The sequence below is a fragment of the Porcisia hertigi genome, chromosome 24, assembly GCF_017918235.1.
Source record: "Porcisia hertigi strain C119 chromosome 24, whole genome shotgun sequence".
NCBI classification, from domain to species: Eukaryota; Euglenozoa; class Kinetoplastea; order Trypanosomatida; family Trypanosomatidae; genus Porcisia; species Porcisia hertigi.
This window is the reverse complement of record NC_090583.1, coordinates 364,190-388,868: the sequence shown is the minus strand read 5'-3', so window position 1 is coordinate 388,868 and position 24,679 is coordinate 364,190. Positions and strand designations below refer to the sequence as shown.

The following is a 24,679-nucleotide window of genomic DNA, read 5'->3' as shown; positions in this document are numbered from 1 at the left end:
TATGGGCATTTGTGAGTGTCTTAGCGTTTCAGAAAATACGCCGTACTCTATACGTCGAAGATGCCTCCCGTCAAGTGCAGGTGACTCTGCATTGGTGTTTGTGTTTGTGTTTGTGTGAGAACACCTATCGAGTCTTGTTTGGATATTAGATTATCGAGCATATGTGTGGATATGTTATTCCCTCTGATATGTATTGAGAAACCGTTGCTGCAAGCGCTAGAGAATGAGGACAGGAGGAGCAGATAGGGGAGAGAGGGAGGGGGGGATAAGCACGCTGGCGTTGTGGAAAAAAATAAGCAGGCGATCGATCATACAGGAAACCGAGAAACGGAGAAAAGCTGACAGAGACCGGACTGAGCAGAGCTTTGTGTGCGTGCGTGAGTGGGTGGGTGAGGGGGGGGGGGGCAGTCGTCATTACAAATCCACACACATTGGGAGGAGGTGCAGTGTGTTGTTTGAGGGCTGACAGGAAGGCGTTTGGGCGTGAGAGGGTGCCGGTACGAGTACATATGACTCAAAGCGCCCCGCCCCGCCTCCCCTTCCGCAGAAGGAAGAATGGCAAGAAGAAAAACACTACTGTGAGGAGAGAGGTCAGAGAGGGCTGCGTGGAGTAGCGGAAACATTATGCCCAGAATGCACTCCGCCGTAGGTACACCCCCCTCCCTCCCGGCCAACCCGCGCATGATACACACACACACATCTGGACTGTTTTTCACTCTCAGTTACTCCGCTCTACTCACCTTTCCTTGGCAGTTCTCAGCTGTGTGCGCTAACATAAAAAATTTGATACACGCACTTGTGTACCCGCACAGCAGCGGCTCGAGCTCCGCCTCCCCAACGTCCAAAGGAAGCACAAGCACAAGCACTCATGATGTATGCTCGTGCGCTGCCGAGCTGCCACCTATCGCTTGAGAACCCCACCACCACCACCACCACTCCGCGTGCGTTAAAAGTAGTCCTTGGCGAGCAGGAATTCGGTCAGCAACACATACACTTTCTTCTGAGCGGTGGTGAGCCGCTGGATGTCGGGGTCTGCGTCGCACGCCTCTTGGCCGCGCTGTCGCAACTCACGCCAAAACCTCAGCAGCGTTCCGTACTTGGAGGACAGCAGCGACGCCAGCGCGGCGGAGCAGCCGCGGACGCACATGAGCATGCGCGGAAATGCCGTCTTGGCGCGCAGGTGCCGTTGGAGCGCAGCCACGGACTGCAGGCATGCCTTGGTGGGAGCCAACTGCAGAAGCGCTACCGCGGCTGACAGGCACGTCCTTGACGCGTCACCACATGAGATGCGGCAGCCGAAGCGGCCCAAAGAGGCGTCTCCCCCAACGGCACGTCCGATGCGCTGGGGGTATGAGTACTGCGCCGCGTCCTCGAACGCAGCAGAGTGCGGATGGCCCGTCAGCACCACCCCATCTGTCGCGCTGGCACAGCGAATATGGAGACGATAGCTGGCGAGTTGCCGCGCCACGTGAGTCGCAAGGAGCTTCAGAAACTGCACCGACTCCGTGGTGTCGCGGGTGCGCACCACCAGCCAGCCCTCACCGTGGAGGCCAAGGGAAGCGCACGCCGAGTCGACGCGTTGGCGCGCGCGCTCGGCCGGCGAAGCCGTCGTGGGCGATGAGCCTCGACAACCAGGCTGCGTGTTGCTCTCAAGACCGCCACCACCTCGGCAGCGGCGCTGACCGCCGCAGAAGAAACTGCTGCCGCCTCCGCTTGCCACGTCCGTGCCCTCGATCAGCCAAATCACTAAGCGGAACGGCGACGCCGCGAGCAGTCGCCGCTGCTCTGTGTAGCGTGTGCCTTTCACGCTAGCGTCCAAATCCGCGGCCGTCTTCCGCTCCACAATTAGGGAGCAAGCGTGGCTGAGAACCGGCGCGGCACCCTCAGGGGCGGTGGGGTCGCTCGAAACGATGGCACTTGCCTTGGTAGTCGCGGCTAAGCCAGACGCCTGCATTGCGTCGGCCTCCTCAGAGGACAGCTCCACGCACAGCATAAAGTCACCTGCCGGCAACATCGCTGATGTAAACGACACATTTTGCCGGCGGAACACGTCCAGCATGTTCTCATGCTGACGCCTGCCGCCGCCACGCGGCGCACTCGCACGCTCGCGGAAGTCCACGAGCCACCGCCAGTGTACACGGCTCATCTCGCCCTTGAGCTCCTCTTCCTGTGATCGCATGGCGCTAAGAAAGGCCGGGAGGTGTGCGTTGCAGATTGTGCCACTTGCCTTGGAAGGTGGTTGTGTCTTTCGAGCGGCGAGATCGTGGAAGAACTGCGTAGGGGGTGGGACGAGACGTTCGCGCCGACCCGGGGCCACACCTCTAGTAGCTGCAGGGGCTGCAACATCCCCCCGTGCAGCGGCCATGTCCGTCTGCATCGTGGGCGCGCCTATTCCCTCGCCTCCGAGGGTGCCCGACAGAGGACCTGCCACCGCGGGAGCGGCAGATGCGGGCGGAACAGAACCTGATGGATGCGACGGACTGCGGTAGCGGAAAACAGTCCGTGGGGGAGAGCCGGTGGAGCGTGAAGTGGGAGTCTTGCTTCCCAATCCAATTGCATCGGGAGAGAGCGACATGAGCGGAGCATCAGCGCCGCTGCGTAGCGGTGGCGGTGCAGATGCGTAGTAAAGACAGAGTCGCTGCTGCAGAATCGCCTTAGAGCCCGTGTTCAGCAGGCCGAGTCGCGCGCACGTGTCCCTGAGGTCCCTCACGCTGGAGACGAGCACGTGCTCCCGATTGTTACCGTCGCCTGCACCATGGGTGAAGCCTGCCTCACCAGATACGTTCGCAACCTGTCCCAAAGGCAAGGACGCCATAGTGGCTGACGCTGTCGGAGGCGAAGACGCTAACAGCTGATTGCTTTGCACACAAGACGCAGGAAGCCCGTCGGAGTTCACAGGCGTGGCGACACTCCCCGGACCACAGGCTGTTTCAGTGCGGGGCACGGCGACATCGCAGTTTCCCTCTGCTGAGGCGTTTGTCGCGCCTGGTCTCTCTGAACTCAGCCCAGCCCTAGCCACCCCCACAGCCTCTGCAAGCCGCGCCTCTCGGCAAGGTCGTTCACCAGAAATCTCCGGCGGCCGCGATGCACTCTGCCCCACTCCCAGAAGCAGACCAAGGAGATCATCATTTTCGGAAACGCGGCTCTGCAGCAGATCCGCTGTGTCGGATAGCGTTGTTGGAGAAGCCCGCCAGAGACACGACGCGGTGGCATCGAATGACGGATCAGTGGGCAGCGCACTCTGTGCCGCTGCCCTGGTGACAATTGGAAGCGGCCCGTCCTTTGAAATCGCCCCCGCTCTGTCTCGGATAAAGCTGTCGCCAGGGCGATCATGTGCGGAATCCGTGAGCTCCGCATTATTGGGTGAGGCCGATGCGGCAGTCGCAGTGCGAGCGCGCTTGCGGCGGTGCGGGGAGGGCCTAGTCGAGGCCGCAAAGCCGTGACACAACGCATCCATCACTGTCCATGGAGCACCCAGTGCTGCATCGAAGGAGATGCTGCCGGCCTCCGGAGAAGAAGTGGCGAAAGCGGAAACGCTGCTCCGTTTGCCATGCAGGCCCTCCCCAGTCGGGTACCGCGGCGACGCACTCCCCTTGGCATGAAAAGGGGGAGAGGAGGGCTGAGTCACTATACGAGTCGGCTGCGAGTGTGGCATCACAACATGTTGCCTTGGCTCATGGTCCTTCGCTGTGTCGCCGTCGAGTCCCGTAAGGCCTTGGAGAGTGGCGTGAAACGACGGCTCCGCACAAAAACGAAAGGGTGAAAACGCTGCCCACGGTGGTGGGCGCTGCTGCAGTTCCGAAGCCGCCGGCACAGATGACAGAGCCCAGAACTGATGTATTGAAGCCGCCAAGCAATTGGCAGTATGCGACTGTGTTGGGTCACTGAAACACATGCGTCCCTCATTGTGCAGCGATGCAGTCGATCTCTGAATCTGCATTGGCGAAGCAGATGTGGACGCTGCCAGCTCCGATGATATACATAAAGGGTGTTGCAAAGAAGAGCAGACTGACAGCTGATGCATCTGCTGTGGCGGTGCTGACCCGGCAACATCGCAAGCGGTGGCGGCCGAGACGACTGGTAAAGGATACCTCGCAAGAGCATCGAGGAACGCTACACTCGTCACGCATGACGGCGGCGGCGGCGGCGAAGAAGAAGAGCGGTGTCGGTGGAGGTACTCACTGAGACGCCTGTTGACTGAAATACACCCCGACGCTGGTGCGACATCGTCCGCAGCTCCGGCGGAATGAGGGGTGGGGCGCATGCGATTACGATTGCGGTGCTGGCCATGGAACAAGTGCGAATGTCTAGGAAAAAAAAGAATGGGGCAATATTATGTAATGTTCTAGGTTGTGAAGCCGGTGCCAATGCCCTCTAGAAATAAAAAAGTAAAAGACCAAAATGTGGCTCGAGCATTCAAAAAACAAAAAGCAAAGGAGAAGGCGGGAGGAGACTCCTGCAGTTGTGAGGCACAAGGGGAGAGGGAGAAAAGGGGGGATGTCACATCCCACCCGCGCCGCTGTGTGTACGATCCCTGAAAATGATCGCTCCCTTTTTTTCTGCGTAGGCGTCCTTTTTTTTCTTTGCACGTCAGGTCGAGCGGCTAGGCATGCCTCTCGCTGTGGCCAAGACGCAAAACACGGAATGAGCGCAAAAAAAAAGGATTATACAGATATCACAAAAGAAATCGAAAGTGGAGAAGTGGGGGAGGGGGGGGGGGGGAAAGGGGGGAAGTGATGGACATCCGAATCAGTTGTATTTTTGGGGGGTTCACGGGTGTTGAATGAAAGCCAAAAAGAAGGAAAGCCTCCCTGCACTAACGATGCGCTCACTGGCAATACGAACACGCATGCACAAACACACAAACACACACACACACACACGCAAGTGGGGCGGCTCCTTTGCACTGCGTGCATTGGTGTCAATGCAACCCTTTTATTCTTGTTGGTTTGTATGGTCGGTTTTCGTTCTTTTCGTGTTACTCATCGTCCCTCGACTCTTCATCCCCTTTCGTTGCTGGGCAGTGCGCGGGACGAGCGAGCGTGTCTGCTTTGCAGCTAATTTTCGAAAGCGTTGCTGCTGCAGTGTCCCTCGCCCTTTTTTGTAGCATTTTTCCTCACATTTTTTATTTTTATTTTTGGTGCGTGTGTGTGTGCGTGTGTGTGTGTGTGTGTATGTGTGTTTCGTGCCACACTGCTTATCTTCAAGCATCGCACCTCAGACCACTTGTTTTCTGTCTACCTTTTAGAGAGAGAAACCGCACAGCCGCATTTATATGCGCGAATACATTTTTGGGTGTTGTGTTTATGTAAATATGTATATATATACATATATATATACACACACAGAGAGACACACACCACCACCACCACCAAACACTGCCACAAAAACAACGAAAAAACATAAAAAAACAAGATAACCATTAAACAGGGGAGAAAAAAAAAACATAAACAAAAACAATCACACACAGACTAATGCACACACAGAAGGAGAGAGACGCACGCACACAGACACGTACCTCAATGATTCGCATCGCCTACTGAAGATGCTCGTGAAGCACAGATGAGGGCGCACTACACGCACGTTGGGGGTATAAGTAAGTAAGTGGAAGCATTTGCATTGCATGTATGCATGTGCGTGTGTGTGTGCGTGTGTGTGTGTGAGAGAAGGGAGGGATGCGAGTGAGGACGGCGTACGACGTGATGCGATGCACTGGAAATGCGCGCGCGTGCGGCAGATGTGATATGTGCAGGCGTGCGCACCCGACCCCTCCTGCAGCGGCGGGTAGGGGTGGGCAGGGGTCGTGTAGCGTGGTACGGGTGCTGGGGTGTGCAAGTGCAGCTCACATGCGCGGCAACGCCATCCGCAGCGACACGCCTAAACGCGCTCGCCCTTCAGACCGTCCTTCCAGAAGTAGAACTTTGGCGTCTCCTCCTCCCAGCGGCACAGCACGATCATGCCGTTGTCCGGATCCTCGTCGTTGCCCTCCGGGATGAAGAACTGGTAGTCGTCGATTTCCTTCAGCACCTTCTTCACAAACGCCGCAGCGTTCGTCTGGAAGGCCTTCTTCTCCGCCTCGTCATCAATCTTCTCCAGCAGCTGCTTCATGTAGTTGCGAATGTGCGCCATGTACGACGCCTTGTCGTACGACGTCTCCGTGTATCGGTTGTTGTACACCACGTCCACCACGCGCTCCTTGCCCTCCGCAACATCGCCCGTCGCGCCCTCCGCAGCGTCCTCGTCCACGTTGGCAGAAATGCCGTAGTCCTCACCACCCACGTCGATGTAGCGACCATTCACAACGTAGACGATGTCGCCCTCCACCGCAAACGGACGGTCGTTGTCGCACACAACCTCGGCGCCAGTCAGAACGTCCTTGAAGATCTTCATTGTGGGTGTGGTAGGGGGGGGGGGTGGTTGGAGAGGTGGCTGGAGAGGTGGGAGGATTAATGGGGGCGGGGAGTGAGAGTGAATAGAACTTGAGCAGCAAAAGAGCTGAGCTTCACACACAAGGGGGGGGGGGGGGGGGGGCGGACAAATAGGCACAGAGGTTGCATGCCAATTGGTGTAGACACAAGCGTGAGAGAGTGCGTGTGTGCGTGTTGCACGAGGGAATGCAATGTGGGGGATAGTGGAGAGAGAAAAATATTGACAGAAAGAGAGCATTATTAAGAAGGTCGCATAAAAGCTTTGAGAAACTCAGCACAATGCGCGCCCCCACCCTATATAAAAAAAGGATAAAAGCCGATACGCATACGTATACACGTGTATATATATATATACTTTTTTTTCTGAGGGCGGGGGGAGGGCGTTACATGTGTGGATATTATCCTCTTCACTGCAGCTCTCTGCTTGAATGCGAGACCGACAATAGTGCCCCCCCCCCCGCCTACCAAGGCGGGGACCCACGGAAGACGAGGAAGGGCGGACTGTAAGACGGCGAGAAAACGTGGAGGTGGCCATCTTTCTAGTCCAATAAATGCTCTTCCTTGAACGGAAGGGGGAAAAAGCGGGGATCAATGCCACCGCCCACCCCTCCCCCCCCCTCCCGCGGTGGGGGCAAAACGAGCATACACATGTATAATGTACGCGATCGGCGTATGCGCACACTGCCGTCTGTCAATTATGTTTCTTAAGTGGCCACGCGCAAGTTCTCTGAGTGTTGGGAGTGGCCATACATCTCTACCCCGCTTCTTATTGATGTCCTTTCTTCACTTGTTAGGCCAATCTTTACTGCGCTTTATATTCTGGAGGAAACGGGGGTGTCCGATCCCCCTTATTTTTCGTTTCTCTGGCATTGGTTAAAAGAGTTGCCGCACGCACAGACCAACACATCCACACAGGGGTGTGGTGGGGAGGGGGGGAGGGGGTATGTCTCGGAGCAACGCTTCCACGCTTTCGACACGTCACTACCAAAAACCACCAGCGGTTGCCTCAACATGAGCCACTAACCTCCTTCCTCCCTCCCTCCCTCCCTCCCTCCCCCCCCACACACACACACATATACACACACATATACATACACAGACTGGACCCTGTACAGGCGGAAAAAAGGAGAAGAAGGAAACCGACTAAACCCCCAGTGATGCTACGGATCGATGCATCCTCATCTCAGTACGTTTTTCTTTTTTTTCTCCGCGCACCTCTTTCTATTTATACACGAATAAATATAAACTATAAATAGAAGGAGAGACGAGCAGAAAAACATACGTGTGTGTGTGTGTGTGTGCATGTGCGTGTGTGTGTGAGAGAAGGGAGGGATGCGAGTGAGGACGGCGTACGACGTGATGCGATGCACTGGAAATGCGCGCGCGTGCGGCAGATGTGATATGTGCAGGCGTGCGCACCCGACCCCTCCTGCAGCGGCGGGTAGGGGTGGGCAGGGGTCGTGTAGCGTGGTACGGGTGCTGGGGTGTGCAAGTGCAGCTCACATGCGCGGCAACGCCATCCGCAGCGACACGCCTAAACGCGCTCGCCCTTCAGACCGTCCTTCCAGAAGTAGAACTTTGGCGTCTCCTCCTCCCAGCGGCACAGCACGATCATGCCGTTGTCCGGATCCTCGTCGTTGCCCTCCGGGATGAAGAACTGGTAGTCGTCGATTTCCTTCAGCACCTTCTTCACAAACGCCGCAGCGTTCGTCTGGAAGGCCTTCTTCTCCGCCTCGTCATCAATCTTCTCCAGCAGCTGCTTCATGTAGTTGCGAATGTGCGCCATGTACGACGCCTTGTCGTACGACGTCTCCGTGTATCGGTTGTTGTACACCACGTCCACCACGCGCTCCTTGCCCTCCGCAACATCGCCCGTCGCGCCCTCCGCAGCGTCCTCGTCCACGTTGGCAGAAATGCCGTAGTCCTCACCACCCACGTCGATGTAGCGACCATTCACAACGTAGACGATGTCGCCCTCCACCGCAAACGGACGGTCGTTGTCGCACACAACCTCGGCGCCAGTCAGAACGTCCTTGAAGATCTTCATTGTGGGTGTGGTAGGGGGGTGGGGGGTGGTTGGAGAGGTGGCTGGAGAGGTGGGAGGATTAATGGGGGCGGGGAGTGAGAGTGAATAGAACTTGAGCAGCAAAAGAGCTGAGCTTCACACACAAGGGGGGGGGGGGGGGGGCGGCGGACAAATAGGCACAGAGGTTGCATGCCAATTGGTGTAGACACAAGCGTGAGAGAGTGCGTGTGTGCGTGTTGCACGAGGGAATGCAATGTGGGGGATAGTGGAGAGAGAAAAATATTGACAGAAAGAGAGCATTATTAAGAAGGTCGCATAGGGTTCGAGAAGAAAACAAAGAAGGCGAGAGCACCCGAGCGTGTGTATGCATTAGGTGGGTTCGTCTCTGGCCTCCGATGGTCGGGATCCGCAGCAACGCACGCAGATTAGTACAAAATGTGTAGACACGCATGTGTCCTATTTTCCCTTCGTGTGTATCACTCTCATCACCCTCACGTCGAAGTCAACTGAAGTAGGAATGACCTTAGAGACAAGGTTGAGGGAAAACAATGAGGCCGACAAGGAAAAAAGTGGCTATCGCTTCCTCTCGCTTCACCCCACCACCCCGCTATATCACTGCGACGTGCTCCTGAAAACCACACACACACACACACAGGGACTAAAATGCAGGGGAAAGGCAAAGGTCTTTTGCAGGATGGCTTCTGAGTGTGTGTGTGTGTGTGTGTGTGTGTGTGTGTGTGTGTGTGTGTGCGCTTGATTTTGTGTTTAAAGGGGGGGGGTCGAGGGAAGCGGTGTAGTCCCCCCCCCCCAACGGTGATCGTTTAAACGTGATGATGGCCGTATTTTTTTGTTTCTTGACTTATTATGGCGTCGTCTTCGTGCCACTCGTAAACAAACCCTGTGTCACTCCCTCTCCCTCACCGAAAGACATCATGGGTGTCGGAGGTGATGGTGTATACCAGCGGTGCGCCGGACGCCCCACTGGCACCCAAAATGTGGGGCGAGTTCGGGTGAAAACAGAGAGAGAGCACCGAGCCTGTCTTGTAGCGACGCGAGACGATCATCTTAGGTGCGGTGCTGCTGTCCCGCCCATCCCATAGCGCGATCTCGCCATCTTTGCCGCCCGTCGCGAAAAGGCCTGGCACTTGCCGAGAGCAACTAAACGTCGTGTCCGCCGAGTGTGGCTGCAGCTGCCATAGGGGTGTAGCTGGATTTTGGTGAACTTTTCCATTTGCCATTCGCGTGTCGAACGCAGCCCAGTGGCCTCCGCTTGTCGATGCCATCACGACAGGAGCTGATCCAGAGGCCCCACCAGCCGTGGGAACGAATTCAACGTGTTCAATGACGTCTGGCAGTTTGTAGCGCTGCGCCGTCTGGTTGGGCTGGCGGCAATCGCGGAGCACCATGCTCGCATCGAAGCCACCGGAGAGCAGCAGGTTCGCCTCCGTCGCGTGCCAGTCAAGCGACTGCACCCTATCGGGCTCACTGTACGTACCGAGGCAGACACCGCCCTGGTTCAGGTCCCAGAGCTTGATGGTGCAGTCGGCGCTGCCCGAGGCAAATATGTTCTGCGCGACGGTATTCCACTGAACGGAAAGAACCGCATCCGTGTGTGAGTCCGCCTTCAAATTCTGCTTCAGCGTCTTTTTCGAATAGTTGAAGGAATGGCGCTCGCACCCGCCGAGAATGATGGCCGGCTCGACCGAGTCCATCACATCCAATGCCCAAATCTCGATGAAGGGGAGCATGGTCCCCACGGCTAGCATGGACATGGTGCCGTCCGTCAGCCACGAGCTGCAAAGCGGGAAGGCAGAGATCTCCATATCGTGGTGGACGTACATGTTGTCCTCGGGCTCGTCGTAGACGTAGAGCTCCAGCCGAGGAGTCTGTGCATCGGCGCACGCCACGGTGAAAATCAGATCGGTCGGCTTGAAGGTGGTGTCCTCCAGCTCCTCATCATCGTCGGACTCGACCTCCTCGAGCACAGTGCCTGGGCCACCCCCAGCAAAGACACGCAGCGTGTCATCGAGGTTCGCGTTTAGCCCGTCCTCGTCGTCGTCATCGGCGTATTCGCTGTGGTTATTCGCCTCCTCACCGGCAGCCCGAGTCTGGGTGGCGTTCTTCTGCTGCTCCTCATCTTCAACGTACTCGGGGTGCTGATGGCGCAGCTTCAAGCGTGCCTGCTCAGCAGTGTCTGTGGACAAGATCGGGGTGGCTTTCATGGCCCCCTTGGGCACCCAGCAAAATGTGGTCAACATCGATGCAGAGCCTCTAGTGCGCAGGTCCAAAGACGCGTTGTGGGTATGGAGTCGACTCCCTCAGACTGAATGTGCGTGCGTGTGTGCGTGTGTGTGTGTGTGTGTGTGTGTGTGTGTGTGTGTGTGTGTGTGTGTGTGTGTGTGCAGGAGAGAGGAGAGAATGAGGAGGAAGAGAGGAGAAAACGGTTTCGAAATGACAACGACGACGACGATGGATAGATCGCGACTCAGCGGTGGATGTGCAGGCACACTTGGAGAGGGGGGAAGGAGGGGTTAAAATTGAAATTTGGGTAGGCTCATTCGATGATGTGCACACACACACACACACACACACACCTCCCTCTCCCTCTCCCCTTTTCGATCAACATACAAAAAAAATTCCTGTGAAGAATGAGGCGCATGACAAAAACGATAAAACAGACGGGAGCGGCCAAGACGTGCAAACACGTCGATATACCCACCACGCACAGTCGAAGAGGAACAGGCGGCATTACGAAGAAAAAAAGGACCAGCTGATATGCCGTCTATCCAATGTTTCTATTTTCTTCCGTGCGTGCGTGCGTGCGTCTGTGTGTGTGTGTGTGTGTGTGTGTGTGTCTGTGTGTGTGTGTGTGTGTGTGTGTGTGTGTGTGTGTGTGTGTGCCGAGGCAAATTCAAGCGCTGAGTTACAAATGCGATAAGAGGCGGTGCCTCTGGCGCCGCCACCATAGAGAGGCGCGAGATTCAGCAACATGGCCTGGTGATGAGTGAATAGGACCTGACCCCGCGTTGAAGTGCGTTTCCCTCTGCGCCGCTCTGCCTTCCGGAGACCTCTCTCCCTCGTGCTTTTTGTGCGGTGAGTCCGCCGGCGACTGCAACGATCCCGACAACTCCCGGAGCGGCGGGAGAGTCGCCCCCTTAGCTGGGGCGCACTCCACAGACCTCGGTCGGAGGGAAGAAATAGGGTGTTGCATTATGAAGCCCTGCAACTTTCGTATTGCATTCAGCTGAGCTGAGATCACCATGTTGACCAACACTGCAGGCAGTAAACCCATCGGGTGTACAAGGCCAACGTACTCCATTACACAATACTGACGCGGCGCGGTGTCAACTGCCGCATCATCAGACACGGTGGTGGACACATGCAGCCTTCGTTTCTGTACATCATCTCCTGACATGGTACGGGGCTGGGATGCTGCTCGATGGCGCCGCAGCAGCACAGGTGGCAACACGTCCTCCAGAGAGGCAGCATCAATGGGGCGGGCAATCATGCCGGAGAACAGCACCACTGCCCGCACGTAACGCGACTGATGCGGATCGAGCGGCATGTGGTAGCCTAGCGGGGTAGAGAAGGCCTTCATGTAAGCTGTACCATCACACCGCACCTCCTCTGCCGTGACAATCTCGAAGTCTCGGTCTTGCACGAGCGGAACGGGGGTGCGTGTCTCGAGATAGTGAATTGCAACACGGCGCTGGCCAGGCAGGTACTGGAAGGCAGCGGCCGAGGAAGAGGCAGCAATGGCAGAGTCAGACACCGCTGCTCTCTTGCCTTCACCACCGACGTCATCGGTGGCACGGAGCGCGGATGGTGTCAGTGGGTGGAGCGTGGCTCGGCTCTGCCCCGATAAGCTGGTTGGGCTTTGCTGACCCAGGGTTGCCTCCGAAGTGCTGATGAAGCTCGAAAGTCGGTATTGGCGCTTCACTTCCTTTGACTGCGCAGGTGGTGCCAATTCTCGGAGCAGCGCACTACGACGTAGGTGTGTGTCCCAACTAGGGCGGATGTTATTGTCCATGTACTGCAGAACATCCCTGGGTGCACACGGCAGCACCGCGTAGGCGCGCATGAGGTGCATCGGACAGTCCTCGACCGGGGTGCTGTACACGGAAATACCCGTTTCAGGGTCGGCAGCGATGCAGCGGAACACCAGCAGTGGCCGAGGTGACGACGACGGCTGCGGTGGCGGTGAGACCGTCGTGGCACTGGAAACGCCACCGCTGCGATTCAAGCCTGTCGAGTGCCTGCCAAAGGTGCACGGCGTTGGACAGCCTGGCACCGGTGGTAGGGGACACCGCAGCACCTCCTCCAAGTCAACGTACTGCACAGCGTGCTCGTATAGGGTGGCATCTGTGGTAGCGCTAGCGGACCCGGCACCCCTCCTGCCAAGGTGCACAAGAGACTCGCTGCCTGTAGATGGCGCGACAGGCGTGGAGGCAGGCCAGGGAAATGCGGTACCTGAAGAACGGGCAGAACTGCCACCGTGCCCGACGGCGCCCGACACCCTAGACACATGCGCCGCTCCTGCACCGCTAGAGCTTGTCGAGAGCTGGACCCCGCGGGAGCTCTGAAAGCGCTTGGTACTGCTGCCGCTCCCATCGACGGTGTTGTTGCTTGCACGTGCCACCGGAGACGGCTCACCATGAAGAAGAGAGCGCACCCCTTGCAGGAGAACGCTAAGGGAACCGCCGCCGAGGTCTCTGCTGGCACCGTCGCGCCCCGGCGTCTCCGGGGCGGTATACGAGGACGAAGGGTGGAGAAGGTAAGTCATGGTGTGTCGGTAAGTATTTCTTAATGCGTCTGTGCACACGGCCGTGGCACCTTAGCGCTCTCCTCCTGCCGCCGCCACGTTTGTCAGCCTAGAACCTTGAAAAGAAACCTCAGTGTGGAGCACTAGAAAAGGATAGCCGTGACACAAAGTCAGAGGGACGACAGAGGATCAGGGGAAGGGAGGGGAGGGGAGGGAAGAAGGGGGGAGGGGCGCAGCGCTTTAGAGCAAATAGCAAGCAAACAAAATACAGAAAATGTGGTAGACAAGAGCGCAAGCGGGGATGGAGGGGGAGGGGCTAGAGAAGCGGGCGCGAGATCCCATGGTTGGTGTACCTTCAGTGCCATAAAGTGCATGCGTTCAGACGCATTCGGGAGGTGGGGGAGGGGGGGGGGGGCGGGCGTTCCCTCTGCGAAGACAAGCTTCGGACGCCAAGTCCACCTACACATGGAAGGGCTGTGCTGTGTAGCCCTACGGTGCACAGACAACACGGACGTTCAGGTGAAAGAGGCGGGGCTCTGTCTAGAGACAGTCATTTCTTTACTCTCCTTGGTTGCCCTCTTCTTTTTTCTCACTGCTAGTGACGATGGAAGTGGTGATTGCAATTGGCCCCATAACTTACATCGGTAGACACACACACAGACACACACACACACACACACACAGACGAATGCATACAAGGGGTGGAGGTAGAGTGGATTCAAATCTTCCACTGTACTGTACATCGAAAATAAAAGATATGCAAGTCACACACACACACACACAGAGACACACAGACAAAATGCATAAATGCTCAAACACTTTTGCAAGGGATGGCGGGAGAAAAAAAAGGGGGTGGTTGGCCGTCCCCCAAAAAAAAAAAACAACGTGTAAAGCGCTTGTGTTGTAAACTTCAACGTTTGTGTGTGTGTGTGTGTGTGTGTGTGTGGAGGGGGGGGGTAAGAATGAGAGAGAAAAGTAGGGGAGAGGGGGAGAAGCCGGTCGTGGAGAGATTTACTTGAGGTGCAAGAAGAACAAAAAAAGCGGTGCGAGAAAAACAACGGAAGTACTGAAGCCCTCGCAGCGGCCTTCTCCCTCCCCACTCAGTACAACTTAGATATGGTGTTAGGAGGGGGGGAGGGGGAGGGGGAGGGGGGAATGGAAGTAGCCACACACACACACACACTCTCACACTGACGGATTCACTGGCTGACGAGTTCGGTGTGAAGCGATGAAGAGAGTTGCAAAAGTGAAGTAAGAGGAGAAAAAAAAACAAATGAGATAGCGGAGTAAAGACGTGTGTGTGTGTGTGTGTGTATGTGAGGAGGCATAAAAGAAAAAGAGAGCGCGCGCGCAACACACCAAGAGGAGACAAGCGAACTTCTTTTCCCTTTTAGTTCAAAACATCATTCGGCGCAAAGTACACATCAGCAAATGCCGAGATTCGTACGAGAAGAAGGGGGGGAAAGACGCAAAACCAGAGGTGAGGAGATGCGACTCTGTAGACGAGAATGGCGTCCTCTGTGGAGTGGGTATCAGCGCTTGTTACTCGTGCCTGTGCTGTTGAAGACGGCCTCGAATCGCCGGAGCCAGATTCGCTCCCCTTCATCCGAGCGGAGTGTCGATGGCAGGCTCACTTGGATTGGCTGCACCTTTTGTTGCAGAGCAATCATGGGTAACCTTGTCCCGAGGTGAGGCACCGACTTGGATGAAGCGGCGTTGGCTGATGTCGCTGATACAGTGGCCTCTGCCCCGCGCCCGAGAGACGACGCAGCAGCCCGAGCGGACAACGATGCTTTGTCGTGCCCGCCAGCCTGGCGCCATAGGCGAGTCGGACCTGCCTGTGGCTCACTTGGCAGCGTCAAAGTTAGGAGCTCGACACCAAAAGCTGAAGAAGGACCTGCCTGCAGCATCGAGGCGTACGCCATTAGGGGGTTGGACTGGCTTCCGTGGCTCTGCCGCCGGCTTGACCGCGAAGGGCTAATCGCTGTAGGATCGCGCTGAGCTAGCGACATCATTGGCCTTTCAGGCCCCTTCCTTCCACTCGTTTTCATCTCCGAAATCAGCGAGCCGTCATCAGCCAGCCTTGACCCTCCCCCGCGCGCAGCGGTCGCGTCTGACGTTGAAGAAATTGTACCGATTTGGACGTTGGTGGTGGTGCTCGCGTCCTCGGCAGCCCAAGTACCTGGCGCTCCGGCGGCGTTCTCATCTCTGAAGGTGTCGATGGCAGCCATAGCGGCCGTCACCACCGCGTCGCCAGAGCGCTGCCGCCACAGGCGCATAAGCTGAGCAGTGTAGTTGCCACAGGTATGAGTGCCTCTTGTTGAGCTACTAAAAAGGTTCACATTCCCAGCGGGGGCGGATGCACTTTCAGGAGCCGGAAGCGGCGGTGGCAGGGCCCTCAGCGATACATCCAATTGATTGGCTATGTGCGACAGCATCATCTGATCAGACCTTATGCGGATCACATCTGCATCGACATCTTTCAAGGCGCTACGCAGGTAAGTGAGCTTCTGCGTTGCCATCGGCTGAGGTACAGCGGGTGTAGCAGGTGGTAAGACCGGCTGGCGCGAGCGGTTCGCCGACGCGGGATAGGGACCCGGGTTTGCGGACAAGGCGGTCCCTCGCGATGGCGCCTCCCCGCCGTTTCCGGTCGCATCAGGGCCGGCCTTCAAAACTGTCGTGGGAGGTTCGCGGATGGCCACCCGCTGTAACCAGTCTGCATCCGCTGAAAAAGGCCTCTCATCCACTATGATTGACCGACGAGAGCTCGGGCTCACCGACATCTGCATCAGTGAAGCCGCAGGAGGTGGAAAATGGCTGACAGAGCCGCCCCGCATCTCGTAGGGCGACCGCGCACGAGCCCTGTCTATCCCCCCTTCGGTCAAGAAGACAGGGAGATCAGCCGAGGTGTCCTCAGTGTCAAGCCTCGTGGACCTCTGCATCTCCCCGGCCTCCGTAGTGGAAATCCTCGCGGCGTCGCAAATCGAAGATACCTGCACCTGCGACGATACCGCTGTCATGCGCCTCCTGTACCGCGGAATGCTCATGTCAAAGGAAGAGGTCGACGATATAGTCGAGCTGTAGCGCGGCACGTATGGGACAGAGTCAAGCCCCATTGGCGGCAGTGCAGGCTGCATCGACTGAGAGCTGATCATGAATGAGTCACCCATGGACATCGGCGTTAACGTGGCGGTGCTCTTGTTCTCGGACCCCGGCAGCCGAGCCTTCTTCCAGAGCTTGGAAACATCACCCGCAGAGATAAGCAGGGGTGTCCCAGTCTCTGGGTCAACATCTGGAGTCGTGTCAAGGGGATGCACAAGACCCATGTGCCGTAGTAGGGACACTGGGTACATACGCACGAGCCGGTTTGGCGTTGGGTGAGAGTACGGGTGCGGTACAAGAACGTCTTGAGCGTCACCGCCGCCCATGTAGTCCTCAGCGCCGTATATGGGCGAGTCAGAAGAAGAAAGGGCAGCGATGACGCCTGGTGTAGTGAAGGAGCGATTCCACGACGACGGCAGCGTATCGCGCACCAGCTCGCCGATTGTATGCGGCAGGAGGTGCAAGGGTGGTGGTGGCGGTCGGGGAAAAGGCTCTGGTGCGGGTGTTGCGCTTACGCATGAGCCTGGGCAACGCACGATCCCCCTGTTGGCACCGGCGTCTTCCTTCCCAGACAGCGTTGCGACAGCCTGTGGACGGCCAACGGCCGTCCTTGTGGTGGGTGACACGCTCTGAGCCGCGGACGGCAGCGGCGGCGATCGCGACCCAGGTGTACTAGGGCCCTGAAGAAGGGCGGCCCCATCCGCGAGGGGTCCAGTGGAGGTTTCGGCTAACCGCGGCTGATGCGACAGCTGCTGTGCATTGGCGACGGGAGCGAAAGTAGGGCTGCCTAGGTGCTGCTTCTTGGAGCTGCGCAAGATATCGTAGAGCAACATAGCTTTGCTCTCCTGTGGCAGTGTGGACACCACACGGGCAGCATGAACGCGTTCTCCAGTACCGCTGCCGGCGACTGTTGCCGCGTCGCATCCCCCCGTACCACCTTTTCCACTCTTTACGTCGTCGAGGATGGACTGCAATACGATGCCAGCGGAGCCATCGCGGCGAGACGCAATCATCATCACGGCCTGCTCAACATCGCTGAAGGTGTTGGGGTCGCCGAGGACCCACGAGTCCACGCCATGGAGTCCGACTGTCGTCACCTCGTAGCGCATGACGCCCACGGCGAGGCTCGATAGTGAGGCCCTGCCGCAATCGAAGGTGCGAAGAAATGAGTTGCGCCCCGTCAAGCTGAGCGACCTCGCCGCTATGGATGACAGTCGCTGAGAACCTGCGTTGGAAACCGGGTGCTGGGAATGCAGCGGCGGCCACACGCTGTTGGCGGAGGAGTAAAGGTGGGAAAACGCTGGCGGCAACTCCGAATGCGTCAGTGCGCTGGGAGAAAGGCGAAAGAGCCGCACGTTGCCGTCGAATCCCCCAGCGAATACAAGGAGGTGGGGATCGAAGAACGGCATCGTTGATGGCTCTGAGACCGGGGTGAGTAGCATCCTAAGAGAGCCACCTAGGTTGCTTCCTCTGTCGTACTGGGTTAGCTGCTCTGTCGAAGACGATGCCTTCGTCACGCTACCATGAGACCTATCCACCGCTTTGGGGTACGGGTCGGTGAAGAGCATTTCCAAGGATGACAAACCGACACTCGAGGCACGAAAGGAAGCCGATGCGCGCAGCTCGCCCGTCTTATAGGCGCGCGCGGCGCCACCCACGCCCTCTTCACGCGGGGTAGTGCAGGAAACCTCGGAAAGGAGTTTGGTGAGAGACACAATATGCACGTACCCCGCCGAGTCCCCAGAGGCGATTATCAGCGACGACAACTTTGGCGTCCCTGTCACTTCGCGCGCGAGACCGACGCTGGTGATGTAGTGCTCCTGTCGTCGCGGGTCCCGCGGGAATCCATGTGGCGCGAAGGCTCGAGGCGCGTCAGCGAGAGCATTTGACCCCAAAAGTGGAAAATTGTATCGCCCAAGCATGCGCTGCTGCGTATAAGAGTACACAAATAAGACCCCTGTGTCGACCACTGCGAGCAGCACATCGCGCATGGTGTCGCCGAGATAGTTCAAACTTACCACGCGGCCAACGTCCGGCACCCCATACATATCGCACAGCACCTCCACGTGCAGGGGGCTGCTGTTGTCAACCATTCGGTAAAAGAAAAGCTGTGTGTCGGCTGTGCCGAGGCATAGGTGAGACTCACGCACCACACAGCAGGCAGTGATCGTGGCGTCGCTGCAGCTACCAGGGGTAGTGCCCGTGGTGCTCTTCGTGGCCTTGGCTGCCGCCGTTGCCGTGCCGACAGCAACGGTGGCCCCACCACCTTGTGCTACCGGCGGCACGACGGGTGACGCAACAGAGGGCAGCTCCACTCGCATACAGATGAACTCCTCCTCGCCGCTGGGCTTCGGAGAAGCCGTGACCTCGTACCGGCGAACCTCGCAGACTCGACCGCTGCATAACACAGCGCGGTTGCCAGACCTGCACATTGCACTTATGTCCTTATCTCCAGAGGCCTTGCGGCTGTCAGTGCCTGACATTAGGCCGCGGGTCTTCTGCACGAACGGGTCTGTCGAGCTTACAACGGCGCCTACGCGTGTGTCCAGCGTCAGCACGCGGCTGTCGCGTGTACCAGCCAGCACACGAGTACGCCCTTCAGTACTCCAGCTACAGCACGTCAGGAGCGCGCGCCGGCCACGCAACGCCAGCTCCTGCTCCGCCGCGAGCGGCACGTGCAGAGGCCCACGGAGGAGCTTACCTGTCTCGTACTGCCACACACACCAGGTGTCGGAGCTGAAGCTGTGTAGCTCGCGATGTTCGGTGTCGAGCAAGAGCCCAATAACCGCTGAGGAGTGGGTCTGATAAGGCTGCAGCCGCTCATGGCATTTTTTCAAAGCATCGCTCATCTGGCGCTGGCGTTGCGCCTCCTCTTGCGCCACTGCCTCCGCAGCAGCCGCAGCAGCTCGCGCTTCCTCATCTTCGGCGCTGGTGATGTTGACATCAAATCCCGAGACCCCCTCCTCAGAGCCGAAAGCAGCCACGGGCGCCGAGGCGTGTGCGGCGCTTGTGCTTTGCAACGCGAGATTCGTGGACTGGCTCATCGCCGCGTGAGAAGTGGCAGTTGGCCCATTGCACGACCCATTATTCACGACCAGCACCGGGGGCGGCAACACAAAAGACTCTGGCGACGACGGCGAAGGCTTGGTGGGCACCTCTACAGCCCGCACTTCCTCCGTCAATCGCGTGGAGGCGGCATCGGCCGGATTCGATCTCCTTTTCAATTGAGTGACATCAGTCCTGACCGACATCTCCAGACCCGCCGTGGCGCCCAACAAGCCATCATTTTGTCTTGAGGCAGGCATTGAAAGCTCGTACAGAATGGGGCCGCGCAGTCCACAGACCAACCGTTGAGTCATGGGCAAGTAAGCCAGGCAGCCATCAAAGTCCATGGCAGAGTACTTGAGGGTCATGGAGGCCATGTCCTCGACCCGACTGCTCAGACCACGCGGAGGTAGGATGGAGGTCAACGGACGGGACCCCCTCTCGTCGTAGATGCGAATGCTGTGATTCGCCATGAGTAGGGCAACCTGTTGATGCAATGGCACGAAACAGACATCGATGATGTCATACGCCTCCTGTGGGTACTGGTGAAGACACTCCGTGGAGGTACGGCCGACAGCCCACAAGTAAGCACGACGGTCGCTGTGCACCGTGACAAAACGGCGACCGCTGCCACTACCCACCATGAGACGAATAGGCTTGGGGGTCACCGTCACCACGGTCGGGGTGCCAAGAGTACAGTCAAGGGTGTCAACGGCCGCCGCGAAAGGGGTGCGCACGATTCCGCCGTTGTGGTCGGAGGAAACAACGCAGTGGCCTACGCTGCAGAAGAAGAGGTGGCCCACCTGCACCCCAGCGCCCCTGGTGGCCCCGGTCGCCCCCTCTGGTAACCCAGAAAGCAAAGACGCCGCGCGTCCCGTGCGCTGTAGAGCGGTAGGCGAACAGGAGTTTGGGGCGGTGCACTCGAGAGACTTCAACGGCATTTCTGTCGAAGGCACTGCAGGGGTGCCCACCTCCGGCGGATACATCTCTGTATGGGCAAAGACGGAGCTGTGCACATGAAGCGGAGACGACCACCCAGCGCCCGTAGCTGCGGCGTGCAGGGCTGTGCGTGACAATACCGTTGTCATGTCCACGCAGCCTATCATGCCACACAGGGTGCCGAAAAAAAAGAAGCTGTTCTCGGCGTCGTAAAAAGCGGCAGTGGGTGCGACGTAGCCCACGATGGGCCGCGCCAGAATGGGCTCGCTCTCAGCCTCCATGTCTTCCATAAGCCGGGAGGCGGCCGCCGCACCGAGCCAACTGCCGCTGTCGCTGCGCGCTGGTTTGTGTCGGCCACACTCACCGGGCTTCAGACCATAACGCTTTGTGTAGACGGTTGATGGCTGCCTGACCTGGGTCACTGCCGTTGCCAAGGAGGTGCACCCACGCAGCTTCAGCAGTACTCCCCCTGCGGGAAAGTTCACGATGGTGATCTCCGCCGCGCTCGTGGCCACCATCAGGAACTCACCACCGTGTAGAAAATTCATCGCAAGCACCAACGACTGCCCAACGTTTAGAATTGTGGACACGAACTGACCGTGTTTCGTGTCCCACACCTTGAGGAGCCCGTCTTTGCTGCTCGTTACCATGTAACGCTGCCCTGGGGGGACCAGAAGGTGGTCGGCCGACTGTCTGTGAAGAACACTGAGCGCTTTTTCGGCGGCTGCGTCGAGGCTGTTGAGCAGCATCGCCCTCTGGTGTAAAGCAGCAGCATCTTTGCCCAAACCACCCTTGCGCAGACGGCGCCGGGACGCTTGGCCACCCCCCGCGACCCCGGCACCACTGCTAGTGTTTCCCCCGAGCGCAGTCTCAATGAGTGATTCATCGTCGTCGTCTCCATTCTGGTGGGGGTTGGTGAAGTGGTGCGGTGCAGCCTGAACGCCGCCGGCGGCGCCCACGCAGCGGCCTGGCAAGCCTGTCTTTGATGCGACCCCCTCTGCCGTGTCCTCGAAGAGCACCGTCGGCACCCGCACGTAGGAAGCGTCTTGCCGCTGCGAAAACCACGTTGTCTCCAGGCCCATAAGCAAGTTACTTGCGACGTCGCTCCAGCACACGAGGCACTGCACTGAAGCTATCCGGTTGCGTCTACCGCACGAACCACTGGTTGGACGACTTATGGTGCCGCAGCCGGGAGAACCATGAACACCGGGGACTTGTGGCGATATGGGGGCGCGCGCGACCCCTAGAGGCTGATTGAGGCAATAATTGTCCCCCTCCAATTCTGACGCCCTCGCTGCAGTGCTTGAAGTCCACAGATACGCGTACAGCTCTGCTGGCTGCTGTAGTAGCTCCTTCAGGGCAGGAGCTCCAAACCTCGCCTTCACTGCCAACAGGCTTCGATCCGTGGCCCCGCCACCGACCTCTGTTGCCCACAGATTCGCGGACGGAGGCCCCACATCCACCTGCCCCTCAGTGAAGTTGGGTGGCAAGAGCGATATCGACTCCGTGAGAGAGAAGCTGGTCGAATGGCATACATCAGTTGGAGAAAGCATCGGTGTGGTGTCCCCGCCGTCGCTGGGAATCGGAGGTGTAGAGGGAATACCGTTGGTGCCTGAATGACCTCTGATTTCTGGGTGCCGCTTTAGCACCGCAGCGGTGTGTGTGCGTGACTGAAGTGCCGTGGGTGGTTTGCTTTGCCCTTCAGCAGAGCCCTGCGGGAAGGCGCTTCGAGCACTGAGTTCTTTCGGTGAGGAAGTATCTTTCGGGGTCTCAGGGGCAGCCGCGTCCGGCAATGCCCAGCTGATGCTACCTAGTTTGCCAGTTCCATCGCCGCCGCGAGCAAGGGCACTGCCGCCAACTTTGCTGTTCATCAGCACGCCCGTGGCCTCGAGGTTAGCAAAGCCCAACGCGTCGACCCGCGAGGGATGCCCGGCAGAAGTGCCTCCAGGTACACAGCTAAGCGAAGACCCGCTCGGCCTTTTGCACAGCGAGGCGCCAACACAAGCCTGGTAGCGCTGCAGGATCTTTTCCTGCACAGCGCACTGCTGCCACGCCGCCCGGTGTTCACGCTCATCACACTTTTGGGCAAGGTGCTCTGCCCACGCAGTCAACTCTGCCTTGAAGTGACACAACTGAGCCATACGCGCATCGTGGCGGCGAGCCTGGTAGACGGTTGTTGGGGAGGTGCTCAAGCATACTGACGCTGTGTGAGTGGGACTTTGATGGAAAGGATGAGTATTGTTGCCAGGCGATGGTTGAGACGGCAACTTGACAGGGAGGGGCGGAGGCGGTCCCGGTGTTGTCGCTGCTGGTGCTGCTGCGGATACAGCCCCACCCCCTCCACAACTGATGTTGACCGCGTCGGCTGAGTTCGCGATCACCATCTCCAGAAGCAGCTCTACAAGCCATCCCATGGACAAGGCAGCGTCGCTACTTTCGCTCGTGAACGGCTCCGACAGTTCACACCGTCCGGCTACCGCCATCCTCGTTGGCATCTGTGCAATCGTCCCACCCTCCGCCCTCCTCAAAGCTGACGGCGCAGTGGGCAATGGAGTCTGCAGAGCTGCCCTAGCTGTCGCGGTCTCAACACCCCCAGCCCTAGGCCCGGAAGGAGTCGAGGAGCCTTCAGGTGATACCGTCGGCGGCGGCCGTGCAATACACCGCAGGAGCCCCATCCCGACCCTACCCTGTGTCACATCCACCTCCGGCAGAGAAACAGCATCACCTGCTCCACCAGACTTGGCGCCGGAAGGCGCAACAGCTCGCGCTTTGCTTCCTGGCCTGGGAGATGGGGATCTACCCTTCTTGACCGTCGCCGCTGTCGCGGTCCCCCCCGCAGTCGCTGAGGTCTCGTCCTGCCCCTCTCTGTTGCTGCTGCTGCTGCTGCTGCTGTTGCCATTGCTCTCGTCCGAGTCGAGGGTGTCGATCACCTCGTCGGAAAACAAGTTAAAATCTCGAAACAACGCCGCCAACTGCGCGATGTCGTCGGCGCTCAAGTACGCGGAGCACGACAGCGAACAGAGGGGGACCTGTGTGGGGTTGTAACGTCCACGCAGCTGTCGATGCAACGAGATGCGCTTTTCCGCGTAATCGGGCAAGAGCGACAGACAAGCGTCGTCCTTGTCTTTCATGAGAACATTTGCTGCGTAGGCTCGGGCCTTGGCTGTGCGTTGCTGCGAGGAGGACTCGTTTATCAGTGCATTTTCCTTAACGCCGCCGCCCCAGGCGGTCATGTCGCCAAACCCATTGCGGAGCATCCCCCACACACCAAGTGCAGGATACACACGCAGCAAGTGTTGCTGACCTGGGGGAGGGGGGGGGGAAGTAGGAACGCACACGGTGGGTGAAGCTGGCGCCAACAAGGAAGAGACGAGGGCTGCTATGGAGTATGTCTGTCGCCAATGTGTGCTAGCCAAAAACAAAACGCTGGCCGGCAGACACACAGACAGACGCACCAAACACACAGAGAAGAATTTGTTTTTTTTTCCAAGAATGATGTGGTGCGATGTAACCTGACAAAATGCCTGCCTATAACTCCGAAGATATAGTAGAGGGGGGAGGGGGGCGAGGATGCGTTGAGGCACGTCCGCACGCGCGCACACGCACACACGCACATGCACAGAGAGAGAGAGAGAGAGACAGGGAGAGAGACAGTCCTGAATGGGTCTCTCTACGTGTGTGAGGGTTTACAAACGGAGGGGTCACGTATGAGTGAAAATCCGACCCCTCCGTATTTGCACAGAAAGCCTCTGCGCCCTCTCCCCAATCCGCCGTAGATGGCCGTGAAGCGGTGGTGTGTGCTCGTGTGTGTGTGTGTGTGTATATCACAGAGAAAAAGAGAGCTACAGAGTAAATCAGATGAATGGTGTTTATCCGCATTCCACACAATCGTCACCATCTCAACAACAACAACAACTGGAGGAGGGTTCAGACGAGGTGGGAGAAGGGAGAGGGAGGTGGAAAAGAGCGGTGATTTTTTTTATCCCTAGAGTAATGCCAAAAGAGGTGAACCCATGAGGGCAATCGCACAAGAGAAAATTGAGATCGTTTTGCGTCTCGCGAGTTCGCCACATCGGTGCACACACCGAATGCCAGACGGGGAGGAAAGGGGGGGGGCGTTGTAGTCGTGGCCTGGGAGTTGCCGCTTCTCTCTTATTTACGTGTTAGAAATCAGCTTCGATGGTTTGCTTGTTAAATTACACGATGGGGCCCACTCGCGCACACAGACGAATGTCTCCCCCCTCACGCAACCGCCCACACACACGCAACCGTACACACACACACAAAGTGGAATAGAGAAGAGTACGGGCGGGGCATCGATTAGCTCTAGGCGTGCGTGTAAGAGCACGTGTCTCTTTGCAGTGCATCTTCCAGCTC

At 58.0% G+C, this 24,679-nt stretch overlaps 6 protein-coding genes across 6 annotated transcripts; all 6 read right to left on the bottom strand.

The window, feature by feature from the left end:
* Positions 1 to 946: 946 nt before the first annotated feature.
* On the bottom strand, positions 947 to 2,815 carry JKF63_05636 (uncharacterized protein; the record flags this gene model as incomplete). The annotated part of the gene is made up of 1 exon (XM_067901593.1): positions 947 to 2,815. The coding sequence occupies one exon, from the start codon at positions 2,813 to 2,815 to the stop codon at positions 947 to 949; it is 1,869 nt and encodes a 622-aa protein (XP_067756859.1).
* A 3,062-nt stretch (positions 2,816 to 5,877) lies between these two features.
* Positions 5,878 to 6,390, bottom strand: JKF63_05635 (uncharacterized protein; the record flags this gene model as incomplete). Its single annotated transcript, XM_067901592.1, has 1 exon — positions 5,878 to 6,390. The coding sequence occupies one exon, from the start codon at positions 6,388 to 6,390 to the stop codon at positions 5,878 to 5,880; it is 513 nt and encodes a 170-aa protein (XP_067756858.1).
* Positions 6,391 to 7,962: 1,572 nt separating this feature from the next.
* On the bottom strand, positions 7,963 to 8,475 carry JKF63_05634 (uncharacterized protein; the record flags this gene model as incomplete). The annotated part of the gene is made up of 1 exon (XM_067901591.1): positions 7,963 to 8,475. The coding sequence occupies one exon, from the start codon at positions 8,473 to 8,475 to the stop codon at positions 7,963 to 7,965; it is 513 nt and encodes a 170-aa protein (XP_067756857.1).
* Positions 8,476 to 9,371: 896 nt separating this feature from the next.
* Positions 9,372 to 10,712, bottom strand: JKF63_05633 (uncharacterized protein; the record flags this gene model as incomplete). The annotated part of the gene is made up of 1 exon (XM_067901590.1): positions 9,372 to 10,712. One exon carries the CDS (start codon positions 10,710 to 10,712, stop codon positions 9,372 to 9,374), a length of 1,341 nt encoding a protein of 446 aa, XP_067756856.1.
* Positions 10,713 to 11,377: 665 nt separating this feature from the next.
* On the bottom strand, positions 11,378 to 13,237 carry JKF63_05632 (uncharacterized protein; the record flags this gene model as incomplete). The annotated part of the gene is made up of 1 exon (XM_067901589.1): positions 11,378 to 13,237. One exon carries the CDS (start codon positions 13,235 to 13,237, stop codon positions 11,378 to 11,380), a length of 1,860 nt encoding a protein of 619 aa, XP_067756855.1.
* Positions 13,238 to 14,748: 1,511 nt separating this feature from the next.
* JKF63_05631 (uncharacterized protein) lies at positions 14,749 to 23,559 on the bottom strand (the record flags this gene model as incomplete). Its single annotated transcript, XM_067901588.1, has 1 exon — positions 14,749 to 23,559. One exon carries the CDS (start codon positions 23,557 to 23,559, stop codon positions 14,749 to 14,751), a length of 8,811 nt encoding a protein of 2,936 aa, XP_067756854.1.
* Positions 23,560 to 24,679: the final 1,120 nt, after the last annotated feature.